The 16,620-nt window shown below is 41.0% G+C and overlaps 1 protein-coding gene across 2 annotated transcripts in view; it reads right to left on the minus strand.

Annotated features, from left to right (window-relative positions):
• The window catches only part of AGBL1 (AGBL carboxypeptidase 1), an 858,541-nt gene that overhangs the window by 541,154 nt on the left and 300,767 nt on the right, over positions 1-16,620 (minus strand). For both annotated transcript variants that reach the window (XM_040493719.1, XM_040493718.1), the window contains exon 18: positions 13,865-14,045. In XM_040493719.1, coding sequence (XP_040349653.1) covers positions 13,865-14,045 — 181 coding nt within the window. The remainder of the gene's footprint in view (positions 1-13,864; positions 14,046-16,620) is intronic.

Below are 16,620 nucleotides of genomic sequence, written 5' to 3' on the forward strand. Positions count from 1 at the left end.
GATGGGTATTGAGGAGGGCACCTTTTGGGATGAGCACTGGGTGTTGTATGGAAACCAATTTGACAATAAATTTCCTATATAAAAAAAAAAAAAAAAACAATTCATGAGATCGAGCCCCACGTCAGACTCTATGCTGACAAATGGATCTTGCTTGGGATTCTCTCTCTCCCTCTCTCTCTGTCCCTCCCCCCTCCTTGAAATAAATAAACTTAAAAAAAAAAAAAGTGTGTCTGGGGCTGCAATTGGGTTGACATGGTGCTGAGAAGCGTGGTTAAGGTGTCATACCCTTGCCCAATCTGCCCTCCTCACGCAAGAGTAACTTGGAAACCACACAGTGGCAATTATATCATAGTTAAAAAATATGATGTGTTGAGACTAAATGCACACCATACAGGATTCAGGAGAAGGAGAAGTGAACTCAGGAGTTTCTCAAAAGGACTTGGAAAGATGGCTCTCATCAACAGGATGATAGTCCTACTTAATGAAGAAAAATGACAGTCCCCGTTTCTACTGCAGACCACGCAAGAACAAATGGGCACAAACTTCTCTCAGATAAAACTAGATTGGCCTCCGAGAGAAAGATTTTAACTCGGAGAATTGGTCAGCTCCAGCAGGTCTCACTGAGGGGTGCCCCACCACCTCTACTCAGAGTCACAGGTGTCAGGAGGAATACCCATCTGTTTGGGTGGTTACGGGGAAGATTGTCTACAGTCAGAGGGAAGCATGCCAAGGAATTCTTTGCAATTCCCAAGCTTTGATGATAATACAACTTTACGTAATAAATGCTGCTGTTCCCAACATAGGGCTGCTGCCAAGGAAAGTTCTCAAGGGATTCTTCAGGCCAGAATTCTCCTTTAAAGACCCAAGGTGTAAGTCAGCTAGGGGTGGGTGTATTCAAAAAGCAGTAACAACCCTCTCTAATTAGACACAGCCTCCTAAGGGAAGCATCAACAGAGCGGTGAGACTGGCACTAGTAAATTAAATTTTTAAAATCCTGTTGCAATCACTCCCCTGACATCCCCCCTTCCTTAGGCTCCACTCAGTTATTCCATATTTATTGTAATTACTTTAGTAATAAGATTTGTTTTCTTGTTATTATATATATTACTGTGCAGAGTACAAAAAAAAATAATAGCCAAAAAGAGTTATGTTTCTTATTTATCTCCTTGGCCGTTATTGGGCCAGGGGGAGGGGTAGGGAGCAGGGAGAAGCTGTAAATAGAAAAGAAAGTGTTTCCTGCGGAGTGAAGATGTATAGGAGCATATTTGCAAGAAGGAAGCAGGGCAATGAAGGAATAAGGCTAATAATTCAAAAGGGCTAGGTGGCTCAGAGAGATAAATAACCAAGGAAAAGACAACCTGGAAGTCAGGCCAGGGAGGGTGGCTTCACATTAGCAAGGCTTATATGCTACCTTTGACTTCCCTGTTTGTAAATTCTGGCCTCCAGCCCAAGGGCCCAAAACGGGAGAACATGAGGCCCCAGGCAAATCCTCAGTGCCAGCCTGACAGGTGCAATTCCTTCTGGTTCCTGATGGGGTGCACTTTCCTGGGAATAGGGAGGGGGTGGTGCTCCCAGGGAGGGGTGGACCACAGGGCTGTGATACTCAGGCTGGGTACACAGGGGAGGCAGTCCCCAGGCTGAGAAGACCGGTCCCCCCAACCACAGACACTGCTCGTGACAAACACCCTGAAACACTATGGGAGATGGTCCTGACTTCTAAAAGGCAAGAAGCTAGGCTTTTGTCCATTCCAATGGGAAAACTAAATCTATTTTAAGAGTAGGAATGAGGAGGGAAAAAGGCATTGGCTGAATTCTTCCAGTTCTAAGCTTTCTCTACTGCTATATATTTTATACAATTTACTCAATCCTACATCCTCTCCATAATTTTAAAAATTACAAGGACAAGCAAAGTTTTAGTTTTGTGTGTGTACACATATATAATTTAATATATATTACATGGTAAAATATATGTGTATATTATATATGGAAATATTCGATATACTATATATTATGATATATAAAATTACATAATTACATTATTTATAAAATGAAGGAGTCTCTTTCACTTTTTTCACATTGGACCTTGTCCCTCCCTCTACAGTGTTTCTATCTCACTGCAACCTTACCTTGGATCTCTTTGAAGAACTGAGAGATGAAAGCTATGAGATCATTAAGCTTGCTTGTCTCCGCTATTGAGAAGAGCTTTGCATGGCCCACCATTGAAATTCAGGCATTAGGACACAATCAGAGGAATCTTTACTTTTATACTTTCAGACAGTGCTTAACAGTTTGAAAGTACTACAGTATTTGATCATGACACTAATCAAGTGAGGTGCCATGGCTGGGCTTAGTAGCCTCTTAATAAGTTGAAGAAACAGGAGTGGAGAGGTTAAGTGATTTGTCCAAAGCCACATGGCTGAAAAGAAACGAATTTTGACCAGAGCCTGTGCCTTCTGATTGCCCAGTGGGGATTCCTTATATGGAATCACAATCACAATCATCCCAGATGAGAAAAAAAAAAAAAAAAAAGTCATCAAAATAAGGAAAAGCACAAACTATTTCCTTTGCGAAAGGCAGTGAGATCTATCATGACCCTGATAACAACGGGACAGGCTCTCCCTCTTCCCCGGTGAAAGCAGAGCGCCCCGAGAGTAAATGGCAAAAGAAAAAGCACCCTCAGTATTGGCATGGCTTCTTAGGGCTGTGCTTCCCATTCTTCAGATATAGACTCTCATATATTTCAGGGAGCCATGCAACATACATCACTAAACACATGGTAGATGCAATGGGAATTGAGAAATAACACATCCATATTATACCCAAGGGTTTGCTTTATAAAGACTTCTAAGTGTAGGTTGAAAGAAAGTGTTAGGCAAGGGGATGGTGAGAAAAGAGATGTCTGAAAGGGAAATTGAGAAGGAAGAATAGGGTTTCATCTACCTCCCTCCCTGCCTACATCCCTTCTGCCACTTGTTCCTCCTCCAGGGCAGGAAAGGAGAAGCAGCGGGATACAGAGATGAGAAGCTGCCCAGCCAATGAGGGAGCAAAGCATTTAACAAACAAGCACATTTCCCCAAGAGCCTCAGCCCGAACTTGATCAATGATTCTGCAACATTGAATCATTTTTAATTTAATGCTTCTGGGAAGTGGGGGGGGGGGGGGGGTGGAAACCCATCAACTACAGGCACAGTTGGCAAGAGCTGGGTATTAGCATTTGGCAGCATTTATTATTGCTGTTTATGATGGCATAAATTAGGTTTATGCTGATATAATTAATAACCCTAAATTTAGGAATAATAAATAGTAATATTTGTTCAGAACTGCGATGTCTGAGCAAGGCAAATGGAGTACTCAAGCTCCTGACTCCTTCTCTGTGCTTACGAATGGGTGTGAGCAAGGAGGCCCCTGGGAAACTCTCCCACAACTCCCTGCCCCTAGGACTATGCATCATTTAAAACTATGCAAATGACTTAGCAGCAGGACCTTAAGGGTTCCCAGAGCAAATAATTTTTATTTTGATCTCTATGAATACGTTCATCTGCAAGATTGAGTATGCCACATTTCTCCATAGAACCAGGACCCTCGATGTTGTCTTAGCCCACACTGTTGCTACAAGGCACATACAGAGGTTTGGACAGCCATGCTAAATACCATTTTCTTCATGGATCCCTCTACTTCCTTCCACATCGTAGGGAAATCTTGGATGTTCCACAAAATCCCTGTAGACCATGATTTCAGAATTACTGACAGACATTTGGAAGGCAAGAATTCAAGGGGAAAAAAAAAAGTTACTTCTGCATCTTTCAAAAAAATTTAAGTGTGTATCTGCCTTTCACTTTATAAAGTTGTAGAAAACAATTTGTGAGATTAAAATATTCCTATAAATGTTCCCTTTCTGTATGTATGAGAATATCTTAGCATCTGAGATGGACTGAGACCTTTTCTTCCAGTGAAGGCAAGAGGTAAACGGAGAAAATTATAGTTCCTCAGACCAAATAATCCCTTCTGGATCGCAGTAACATTTCCCCCCATTTTCAAATATAAGGAAGGCAAGTAAAGCAAAGAGAAAGAGATTAAATACCCTTTGCCCATGTCTCCCCAAAGATCCTTAACACGGAGACACACAAACAGAGTAGAATCAGATCCAGACTGACCTTGCCATCCAAATAGCCAACCTCTGTTCCATGTCCCAAATATTTTATTTGTCCTAAAAACAAATAGAACAAAAATATCCATCCACTGATAACTCTGATCTGTTCCAAACAGTAAAAACTGGCAAAAGTAGTCTAAATTTTAAAAGTACATGACTTCAACTTTATGTTCCTTGTAGCTCCCAGGAAGGGCCATTGAGCCCCAAGGTAAGAGAATGGCTGACCGCTCTAGGCTAAGCTTTACTTGCTAAGAAATATGATCTCTGGCTCACAAACATTCCACAGGGAGATTCCACAGCAGGAACTTTGGATTCCCCTGGCCTCGCTGGAGGAAGAACTTGGAGCTGAAACTCTGGAATAAGTGTTTTAAAGGGGAGTATTGCTCTCACATCATTTCATGGCATTTCGTCATGACCATCAGTATCATTGGTGCATCCCACATGGATTCCATCACTCAGCATCCCAGAAGCCACACAGCATGGAGCATTTTCTCCTGATAGGCTCTCCAGCTTGTGGTCATCTACGCCTTCAGAGAGGGGGACACAGTGCCTTGCTGAGGAAAATGGAGACCTACTGAGAGGGTGCCCATGTGACAGTTAGTCTCCCTCTGCCTTTACTGGTCCCTCTTGCTTTTCCCTGTCCCTCTTTCTACCCTCTACAGAGGATCCCTGGTCTACTGCCTTTGCCTTGCAGGAAATACTACAGAGCTCACACCCATAGACACACTGAAAATCGGTGCTTCAGAAGCCAAACATGGACAGTGGGTCCATAGAAGACCCACAGGACCCAACAGGGGCTCTGAGGGCATAAATCCTGCCAGCTTGGAAGGATCCAGAGGACCCATACTTATTAAACCCTAACCTGTCGGAGACCTGCCAAGACAATACACCAGGGTCCTGATGTGTCCTCAGTTGTTTGTCCAAGACGGTAGATGATGACTAAGACAGAGAGGAAAAGGAGAAGACCAAGTAATTACAATGCCCACAGGTTCAACAAGAACCACCCCTCACATGGGTAGAATACAAATTATCCCTTGCCATCTAACATAATAAAACATTATTGGTGGGATACCAATACTTAAGTACTAATATTTAACTAAATATGGATCCAACAGTTAATTTCTAACAGAATTGGCTTAAAGCCTTTTATAATCCTTGCTCTGGTCTAGAATTATCTATGTGGAGGTCTACACCTTAAAATACTTTAGAAAGGTCAGGTGCACCTGGGATTAGACTTAACACATATCTATGAGGCACTAACCACTTCCCAGACTCTGTGATAAAAACATTCAAGAAGAGAGTCACCAAAATAACTGCCTGGAAGCCTTGACATAAGTGGAGCTCACAGCCAAGTGAAAAGAAGATGAACTTTGCAACCAGGCCCATCAGAGTTTAACCCCTGACTCTGAAACATCAGTTATGTGGTTGACCTCGTGCATGCCATCCAATCTTTAGCTTCTGTGGGTTTTTTCATCTGTAAAATGGGAGTAAGATTTGTTTCATAAGTATAAAAAATCAAAATTAAAATCATACTTTTCTCCTATAAGATTGGCAAAAAATTAAAAAGATTGATAAAATGCAGTGTTGACAATGGTATGGGGACAGGTACTTTCACCCACCGGTGGTGGGGATATATATTTGCACATTTTCTAAATAATCTGGCGGTAATATGTATCAAATATGAAATATGCATAACATTCAACTCAACAGACTGCTTTGAGAACTTATCATAAGGAAACAGCCAGAGAAATTCACCAAGAGAATAATAAAAATATTTCCCTATTATTTATAATGGAGAATTGTTTAAATTCATTAAAAGCTCATCAATGCTATGACATTGCTAGTTTAAAAACTAGTAACACCCAGAGCTCCTGGGTGGCTCAGTTGGTTAAGTGCCTGACTTTCGCTTAGGTCATGAACTCGCTACTGGTCTGTGAGTTTGAGCCCCATGTCGGGCTTTGTGCTGATAGCTCAGAACCTGCAGCCTTCTTCAGATTCTCTGTCTCCCTCTCTCTTTGCCCCTCCCTTGCTCATACTCTGTCTCTGTCTCTCAAAAATAAATAAACATTTAAAAGTTATTTTAAAAAACTAATAACGCTGCTTGTATTTTTTTCTATAGCAAGGTGTTTTTAGCTTATAAACTATATTATAAAATATACGATTTTACTTAAGTTTATATATATGTGTGTGTGTGTGTGTGTTATTAGGCATATATAATATATAATATATAATTATATATAATTAAAAAGAGATAGTTGATATACTTGAAGCTGTCAAGTTACAAACGGCTAATGAATCTTCTCCAAGTTGACAATAGTGTTGATGTCTGGGAAGCCTGATTTGGGAAGCTCCCCATGTTGGAAAATTCCAGAAGTGCTATGTAATTACCAGAGATGATCATGTGAACAATGTTCCTTGAAGTAATGCAATGCAATAGCCTTGAATTTGGGTGCTTTTTAATTTCTTCTTTCAGCTTCTTCTGAACACTGGAATTTTCTACAATAATGATGCATCATTTCTTTTTCTGGCATCAGAAACCATAAAAGAAACCATTCCACTTTTTGAAAACAAAGAAGTCACATGTATACAGGAATGAGCCTGATGCTGGTCCCTGTCTAGAACTCAGCTAATGGATGCTTTGTGCTTGCTTGCTTTCTTTTTTTTTTAAAGGGGAGGTGGCACTCTCAACTTTTTTTTTTAATGTTTATTTTTGAGAGGGAGGGAGCCCCGGAAAAAAAAAAAGAAAGGAAGCACGCGGAAAACTACACAGGCGAGGGGCAGAGAGGGAGACAGAGGATCTGAAGTGGGTTCTGCAATGACAGCACAGTGCCCAACACAGGGCTAAAACCCACAAACTGTGATTTCATGACCTGAGCCGAAGCGGGATGCTCAACCAACTGAGCCACCCAGGTGTCCCCGTTCTTGCTTTTCACCAACCATCTCTGAGCTCTCTGCCCTGTCACACTGCAGCTAAAGTGCAAATTACAATGCTCAGACTCCCTTGCCAGTTGGCCTCCTGGTAGGTTCTGCCAACAGGAGGTACTCCAGGGAGAGAGGAAGGCAGGGAGAAGAAGAAAAGGACACCCCTTTTCTGCTGCTTTCCAGTTCCAGTTAATAAGACTACAGCAGCAGCGGGCAGCTGGTTCAAGCTCTGCGTCCCAGGCTGGAAGGTACCAGCATTACTGTCCTCTTGCAGGTGACAGCGGTGGGCAGATACGTCCCCTTGGCATTCAGACACAGGTCACTCTACCCTCTTCCACCCTCTCAGCTGTCCCTTCTGGGCCACTGAAGCCCTTGCCAGGTCAGACCCCTTCTCAGAGTTCCAAACACCAGCCTCGTAGAGCCCTCCAGCTGCCGGGTTCCGGTCACTCCACCTCTTCCCCCTGCTCCCACCCCCTTGCAGGTGGTCCCTTACCCTGCAGTTATTAATCTCTCGGCTTCTTTTGTATCCCTTTTTGAAATTTTAGACTTCTGCCATCTGTTTTGAACCAAATCTCATCTTTTGAAACATCTAATATCTTGGCTGTACCATGGACCATTTTCATAATGAGAGAACAATAAAGCTATTTTATTTTTTGATGTCCCAGTTTTTCTGAGCATAACCCTGAAAACATATCTATTGTATTTATTATCTACTGTTCCCTTAGGAAGTTCTCTAAGTATGACTGCCTTTCATCCCATTCACCAGTCTTGGGCATAGATACTTTCTCTCAATCTCAATAGCATGGCTAAAACAAGAAGAAAGCCGTATTAACACTTTACTAAAGAATAAATGATATAACAGAAGATAACTACTTGCAGGGGTCCCTGGGTGGCTCAGTTGGTTAAGTGTCCAACTTTGGCTCAGGTCATGATCTCATGGTTTATGGGTTCGAGACCCACCTCGGGCTCTGTGCTAACAGCTCAGAGCCTGGAGCCTGCTTCAGATTCTGTGTCTCCCTCTCTCTCTGCTCCTCCCCCATTCATGCTCTGTCTCTCTCTCTCTCTCTCTCTCTCTCTCTCTCTCTCTCTCTCAAAAATAAATAAACATTAAAAAATTTTTTAAAAGAAGAAGATAACTACTTATAGAATATTTAAAATTGATTATTGGTAGAAGTGTTCTCATTCTCAAGTAGCCACTTAAGGGATTCCTTCTTCTGGCTTCCTCCAAATGGCAGATGCCATTTTTCCTCTGTGACCTCTGGTTAGACCACAGTTTCTCCAATTTCAAGCTCAGAGGAATTGTCTCTTCTCCTTAAAAGCCCATTTTCCAGACATCTTTTATTGTTCCATGACCTGCTTCTTTTCAGGATGCTTGACGATAGGAATAACCAATCCAATCAATGATTACATTGCTGATACTCACAGGGAACTTTTATGGACAGTAGCACAATGGATCACAGTACAAATACTAAGTATGCATTAATCTGCCATGATCTCAAGACCCAGCAGACAAACCCCCAGTTTACTTGTATGATCGCGTGCAGGTGGGTTGTCAGCCCAAGCAGTATCTGATGTGGAACTTCTCACCAGTCTGTTGTCTGGGATTCAGTGAGTATTTCCCATTCTTACTTGTGCAAATGGAAGCAAATAATAAAATTACATACTTACTATGGCCCATTTTTTTCAAATATAACTGATCTGCGAGATCCCAAAGCCTGAGAACTAGCCACTACTAAATGTTACTATATTGAAGAGATTTGAAATACATTAAAAGGTTAGAGTTGAGGCCATCTTAGAGGGAGCCCTGAGCATATCAAAACAGGAGGGAAGAGACAAGGATCTGCCCACACTGAAGTGAGCCCAGTGGAGATAGTTATCAGTCCATTGTGATCATGAATAGTCAGCTGCATCAAAATATACCACAGAATGGGCATGGAAACTCCACAACGAAAAGTATTCAAAATTAGCTGGGTGTTGCCTACCGCCAAAAGCTGGCAGCAACAAGAAAGGATATATTCTCCAATGGAGAAGGCTGGCAGGACAAGGCAATGTCGAGGTCAAAGACAGGCTGGAAATTCAGATCCCATGAAAGAAGACTGAGGATGAGCCAGTTCATTCATTCGGGGCCCAAATCACAGAAAGCTGCAAGGCTGTGTCTTGGTTTTTCCCCAGCACACCGGATATGAAGGTCCAAGTCAACAAGACTAATTTCAGAGACCACATGATTACAGTCAGCAGGGCTGAGGCTATACTTGCTTCTCCATCCAAGGTCGGGAAGAGCTGGTCGACCAAAATGAACATGGGCTACAGAGCTAGACAGAGTGGGTTCAAAGCCCAGCTGTGCCACAAGCTAGCCATATAACCTTGGGCACAGGTGTCTGTATACATACATGTACACAAACACCTCAGTGTTTCAGCTATCTAGACAATTTCTCATGCCATTTCTGCCTTGGATTAGCTTTTTAATATGGGATAATTCATTTTTTTTTTTTTTTTTTACTTCTACTTTCAGTTTCCTTAACATTTGAAGGACTGGGACCAAATAATATACATGAACTCTCCTAGCTAGAATATTTTAAGTTTTTCTTTGTTTGTTTTTTCATTCTAATGCCTTAAATCCCTACAGAAAAGTGGTATGGGACAGACAGAAGTTCTTGTCCTGTCTCTATAACACCAGCTCCTCAAACTGCACCCAAGACTTCACTCCTGTGTACTCAAGTTTTCACATCTAGAAATTAGATAAGAAGACCTGCTTTTTGGGGTCATATTTACAATTACATAAGAAATCTATGTAAAAGAACAGGTTCTTTCTTGGCCCATAAAAGGTCTGAATGATTTTTTTCTTTAGGTAAAATCTGTGAGTTCTCTTATTGTAGTAAAATAAAGCCTTTACAACCCACAGTGGAGTAAAAGAATATTGGCACTAACTTTAAATGGTCCCAGATAGTTTAAATTGTCAAGATTTTTTATCTGATTTTTATAGTTTCATTTGTTTCCCCCAGAGCATTCAGCTATTACTTCTTAATACCTTGGTGTGTTTACTCATAGTATGCCCTCTGCTCTTTATTGTTGTTTGTTTCTGTTCCACAATGGTCTTGAAGAAGAAAATCAAGTTGGCAGAGTTGTATATATACTAAGAATCAATATACTCCGATTCTCCTGTGAATAAAATGCCGGGCTGTGTGTTGACTTTATAAAAATTATTTTGTCACTACATTCAACCCAACAACAAAAGTCCAAAAATTGGGAACCATGCTAGATTTCTTCAACCCCTCACTTATATGCCATGCCAACCTATTAAGCAATCACCTTCCTTTCCCCATGTCACACTCTGATCAAGCCACCATTATCACTTCTGCCCTGACCCAATTTGTTGACCCCCTGGTCTTTTATCCCGTGTAGAAAAGAATGATGAGTCAATGATCTTCCTGAATTACTTAGAACTCAGCCCAATTCTATATAATCAACCAGGCCAGCAAGATGGTAGGTTGTTTCTTTTGGAAACCATCTTTATATTTTGTTTTTCTGTTACAGACATGTGTTGCTAAGAGATCTTTGCCTTGGCAAGACCCACAGTATTTTTGCTGGAAAACCCGGGCTTTGTCTCTCTGACCACTGTTATCAAAACCTCTCAGCCATCCTCAGAGGCTCCATTACCATTGCCACAAAAGGAAACTACTCTATTTCTACACATTCTTGCATTTTCCATGGGGGCCCATGATTATTTGTGAAAGAAGAGTACAATGCAGTAAGTTAAGTACCAAACTCGGATTTAGGCTCTCTAATCTTTATGCAAAGATAGTTTCTTTGCTGTTCAGACCACACACAGTTCAGTTCAGTTACCTTTAAGAAATCTTTTAGTTAAAACGCATCCCGAGAAAACTGTTGAAGATCGGTACATCAGAAACAATATCACCTAAGCAACCTTTAGGTGAACTGCATTAAACTCAGAGAGGACTTCATATGGGGGTGTTAAGGTATGCAAAAGGGGGATTCAATATTACCCAGGGGTATCCCAAGGTAATACCGTATAAAGTGCTTGAGGTTCACATGGCAAAGATCAAAGCACAGGAAAACACAAAACCACCTAGTGATGCACAGCAGAACGGACATGCCCTGAAATGGAATGTCAATCACAGAAGAAGTTCAAGTAGAAGTTCAATGAACCATGTCTGGTAGGTTTTAAGAAGGCTTCATGAGCTGAGACCTTTCAGTGCCTTTACCGTGAGATGTTATGCCTCCATTGCAGTCTCAGGTCTTTGCTAGTGATGTGCTATGACCTGTGGATTTCCTGTCAGTAGAATAACGCTATGATTTCCAAGTCCCTTTCAGCCAAAATTGTTGGAGTGATCCAAGTGATCTATGACATGCCTTGAGCTCCATGATGAAAAGATGCCACGTTAAAAGAAAGGGTAATTTTAGTCATAATAAATAATGGTAATGGTGATGAATGGCGGTGTCACTGAGAAGTAGTTGGCCTGCCATGAGGGAGTCCAAAACAACCAGATGCAAGACAAAAATGTGTCCAGGCCAGGAGGATGCTCTGTGACTGAGACCACGTTAACCTTTCAACCAAAGACCTGGATCAAGCCCCTGATTTGGAGGTGTGAGCAGTTGAAATGGAAGAAACTACATTACTTATCCCTGAGTTTGAATACTGTCTCAGGCTTATGAGACATTTTCCCAGACAGATCGACAGGGAGCATGTTACCTTATTCTTCCAACAGAAGACAAAAGTGAGTAGGTCAGGAGAAGAGTCAGATTCCAACTAGGGTTATAACTCTAAACCCAGTACTCTTTCCATTCTCTACTAGTCCCCAGACAATTCAATGGAAAGAGAAACTTCAGAAAAGAGCCAACTTAGATGAGAACGTGCTGAAATGGGATCACGTCCCTCAAGATGGCTTGCATAGCTGTTTTCCATCCGTTTAGACTGAGTGAGCTTGCTAGTGAAATCCTGGGCCCCTCACACAGGGAGGAGTCACTCATTAATGTGCTAGACCTGTTCTCTGGGGCTAATGTAGCACGTGGCAGGAACCCACTGACTTCTGTTGGACCAGAAGAGAACAGTGCTCTAGAGTTTTGTCCAGCTTGAGATCTAAGAAGACTAATTGCTACCAGAGGCCTAATTAATGCTCTTGACTGGAAAGGCTTGGTGTCTTGCTCCTCACATGTACTTGAAGGCCAACTGGTCACCATAGGAAAAGAGGAAGGACCCTGCTCTCAGCCCATCAAAAACCTCCACCAAAAGCTAGGGAGTCTGGGAACTAAAAAACCAGGAAACTTGCTACGAACAAATGAATCACTTAACTTCTTTGCCTTTTTTTTTTTTTTTGTATCTATTAAAATTTTATTTTTAAAGTCTGTAGCTTTGACTTGCTTGCATTTTGGCATAGTTTAACATATTTTATCATTTGGAATGTATTCTGATCCTCTTTTTATATTTTATCATCTTTTTATTTCTATTTTTTTAACTTACCAGTATTCTTTTTTGTGCTTATCCTTTGAAGCAAGTCTATTCTCAGCTGTTTAACATGTACTTCACTTTTTCCCTTAAAGAAATTAATTACTATTTTATCTTTCTTAAAACAGTCTCTTTACTTAGTTGAAGCCATTTTAACTTTATCTCTTTGAAATTTTTGTTTTCTTTTTTATATATTTTTAATAATTCTCATTTTATCTCATTTTGCCTTTTAATATTGCTCTATTTTCTCAGTTTTCTAAACTTTTGCTTTGCTTCTTCAATACTGACATTTTTTTTAAGTAGGCTTCACGTCCAACGCAGAGACCAACATGGGGTTCAAATTCACAACACTGAGATCAAGACCTGAGCAGATATCAAAAGTCAGATGCCCAGCCGACTGAGCCACCCAGGCACCCCCAAAACTGACACTTAAATTAAAAGTTATTTTTTAATTTATAGCTTCTGCAATTATTTTCCTTTTAACTAAAAGGAAAATAATTTCTATTTATCTTATGTTCTGTTTTCTCGAAGAATACCAATGTCCATTCCTATAGTAAAATGAATCCTCTGTGACCACAGGAAGAGTCTGTAGTCTCTTTCCCCAAGGGTTGAGAATTTGTGAATGTTAATCCTGCCGCCCCTATCCACCAGCAGTGGGACCTTGGGGACGTGCTCTGGTATCTGGGCTTCAGCTCATAAACTCTGAAAATGCTGCTCCTTCCAAAAGACCTCATCAGACACTGGACTTCATCTTTCCTGTTAATGTGATCTGAAGGCATGCAGGAATGCCATGAGGAGCACCACTCCTTCCATCTGCTTATACAGCTACTTTCAACCACACAATCATCCCATTCAGATAAGGTGACACCCTTACTGGACCTGTATGTAGAATCCAGTACAATACAACTCAATAAAGATTCCTCTGTAGTAAATATTAGTAAATAAATGAAAGCACTGGTCTTAACTGTGAAGAAATCAGAATCTGAGTTTTGACTTTGCCACTGTTCTACCATGCGACCTGGGCAAATCACTTGATCACCATGCACACTAATTTTCTCCTTTAAAAAAAAAAAAAAGATTGTTAGACAAGATTATTTCTTAGGACCCCTCTGGCATTAAGTGCCTATTAGTCTATGCCCTTCTATTCAAAGGAAGCCGATAGGACATCAATGTGTGTGGGGAGTACGTTGTTATTTGTACCAGCTAACAGAAGCCCAAGAGAATTTATTCCTGCCAGAGTATGTCCTCTCCAATCACACCCACTGAGAGACACAATGTGTTACAATGGTGACATATATGAGGACCCAGTTGAGCTGGGTGCGACATACTTGCCATTGATGACACCATCGGGATTGAGCATGGGGATGACCTTGAAAATGAAGTTTTCCCTCAGGAGTGTAGCCACAGGGTCGCTGCTGACCAGGAACTCCAAGGCCCCCTTCATCACCCAGCTGGCATTGCTTTCTCCTGGGTGCACTCGGGCTGTGATCACCTGGCATGGACGCTGCCCTGCCGAAAAAGGAACACAAAAAAGTTAAACCTAAGTATGCTTTCTATTTCCAACAAGATAATCTCCCAGGGGCCGGAATTACACCTGACTGGCATGAAGTCCAGAATAGGCTGATTGTGTCCCATACATATCTGATCTACACTTATCCATTTTCCATCTGTCTCTCTAGTCTGCAAGACTCAAGAAAATACAAAGTTAAAGCTCAAGGCTGTTATCAAAAGCACAAGTACTTAGTGGCATGAAAAGAACACAAGAAGCAGATTTTATCAAGATCACCAAAGGAACAGTTAACTCTCTAGAATCCAACAGCGTGATGCTAGATGTCGCAGATCTGAAATTAAATCTTATCTTCATACTTATCAGTTATAAGACCTTGGGTGAATAATTTAACTTCTCATCTGTAAAATGGGGACAATGATACTGATCTTGTGTGGTTGTTATAAAAACAGAAAGATGTAAACATGGCACTTGGAATACCGTGCGCCATTCACTACACGTTAGTTTCTTCCACCTCAATTACGACGTCTGTGGGTACAAGGGTCCCTCTCATTCCCCAGTAGAAATGGGATTCAAAGATAGATCTTGTGCTGGGAACTTTACGTCTGTAAGACACTCAACTCAAACTTTGAGAAATGTTTAACAAGAAGAAGCACCTGGAATTTCAATCATGGAATTACAATACTTTCCTTTCAGAAGGGAACAGGAAAAGACTCTCTGCCCAATCACAAGGAGCATATTGATCTGAAGAGACTGTATGGAGAATGCATTGATGAGAGAAAGAAGGGCTTGTCTTCCTTCCTTTGTTGATAGAATACATCTGGACCATTGTAATGTTGAGGTGTATTCTGGGACCACATCTTGGCTCAGATGAAAAGCGTATTTTGATTGATTAATGGTGTCTGTCCACCACTGGGGAAGGAGGGGAGAAAGTGTGGCATCATACCAGAAATTCGCCATATCTGCTCTAACCCCTTGTCCGATTTTATGTGTGTATGTGCATGTTTCTGACTCTCCTTTCCTTTTGTACCCTCACCCAATTCCTGATTGCTTCTCAACCCACTTGGATGACAAGAACTAAGCATTGTCCAAGTATAAATACCCAGCTATTAAGCAGTCTAAAAGTTGAACTAGTCATTTCCTTCCATATCATTCAAATCACTGAGTTAAATATGGCTTTTCTACCCTTAAACAGTAGCCTTTTTGAGGGAACAGACTGTGTCTCCAATTCTGTACACTGAAAGCCAAAAATGAATAACACTCAATAACAAAGCTCAAGAACAGGAAATCATGAATTATATTACTATTATCATCAGTTAAGACAAAAACCACTATCTGTTGACAACCAGTGAGATCTAAGCTTGAGGAGCAGGGATCAGTACACTTTTATCAACTATGGTGGGAGCAGGTCACGTCAGCCCATTAAAGATCATTTATATATTGAGGATAATATTTGGTTGTTTTTCCCTAAGCAGGTGTCTTGAGCATATTCCAGGAAGTACAGGAGCCACAGAATATAAAAAATTGAATAAAATAAATTTAATAAATAAAAATAATAAAAAGTTTTAATAGTCCTTGCTACATAAGAGGCCATAGCCTTTGCCAGTAGTGACAAACACGGGCAAATAATGAATGGTAAAGTGTGCTAATGAAAGTGTACATAAGGTACCAAAAACAGATCTGACAGAGAGGGAAGGATGTTTCCAGAGCTGTGATGCTATTTGAGCTGAGTCTTGCAGAATGAGTATCACCCTACAGGAGAGAAGGTAAGAAAGCATTTTCTAAGCAAAGAAAAAGATACATGCAAAGAACACAGAAAAGCAAAAATTAGGACATTTAAGAATAAAGGAAACAAGTGGCTGAAACAAAGGATTGAGGATGGTAACACATGGATTTAGAAAAGTAGGCTGGGGTCAAACTAGTAAGGTCTTCCTAATATATTTAGGGATTTAGACTTTATTCTGTAGATCAGAAGTTCTCAACCATGGAGTCAGCGTCTCATTGGTATGCTATGGTCAGTGATGGGGTCTACTGAAGAATCAATACTTAGTGATAAATGTGTAAATGTCTGCTTGTGATTTTTTTATATATAATATATATGCATACATATACTATACACCTGGCACAAACTGCTGGTTGTCTGTCCCATAGCCTTTCTCCCCTTCTTTCTGACTACCAGACCCAATTCTGGGGGTGAAAGAATGTGCCTAGATTCAATGAAAGGATGTGCCTAGATTCAATGAAAGGATGTGCCTTTCTAACACCAAGCCTTTTGGATCCTCTTGTAGGGAAGGGTGGCCATGTGACAGAATCATGGCCCATGAGATGTAAATGGTAATAGGGGGTAAATCTTTCTGAAAATCTGACTGATAGGGACAGTTTCACTTGGCAAATCTGTCTTAGTCTTTGTCTCATTTCCCTGATCTTCTTCTTCCTCTTGCATTAAACATAGATGTGATACTTTTCGGTGGGAAAGTCCACTTGAGAACCAAAGTCACATGCTTTGTGACCATAAACACAGAAAGATCCTGGGTTCTTGAAAAATTCCTTAAGTAGCTATGCTACACCACCATGAGC

Source organism: Herpailurus yagouaroundi, unplaced genomic scaffold (genome assembly GCF_014898765.1).
Source record: "Herpailurus yagouaroundi ecotype Mexico unplaced genomic scaffold, PumYag 185, whole genome shotgun sequence".
Classification (NCBI taxonomy): domain Eukaryota; kingdom Metazoa; phylum Chordata; class Mammalia; order Carnivora; family Felidae; genus Herpailurus; species Herpailurus yagouaroundi.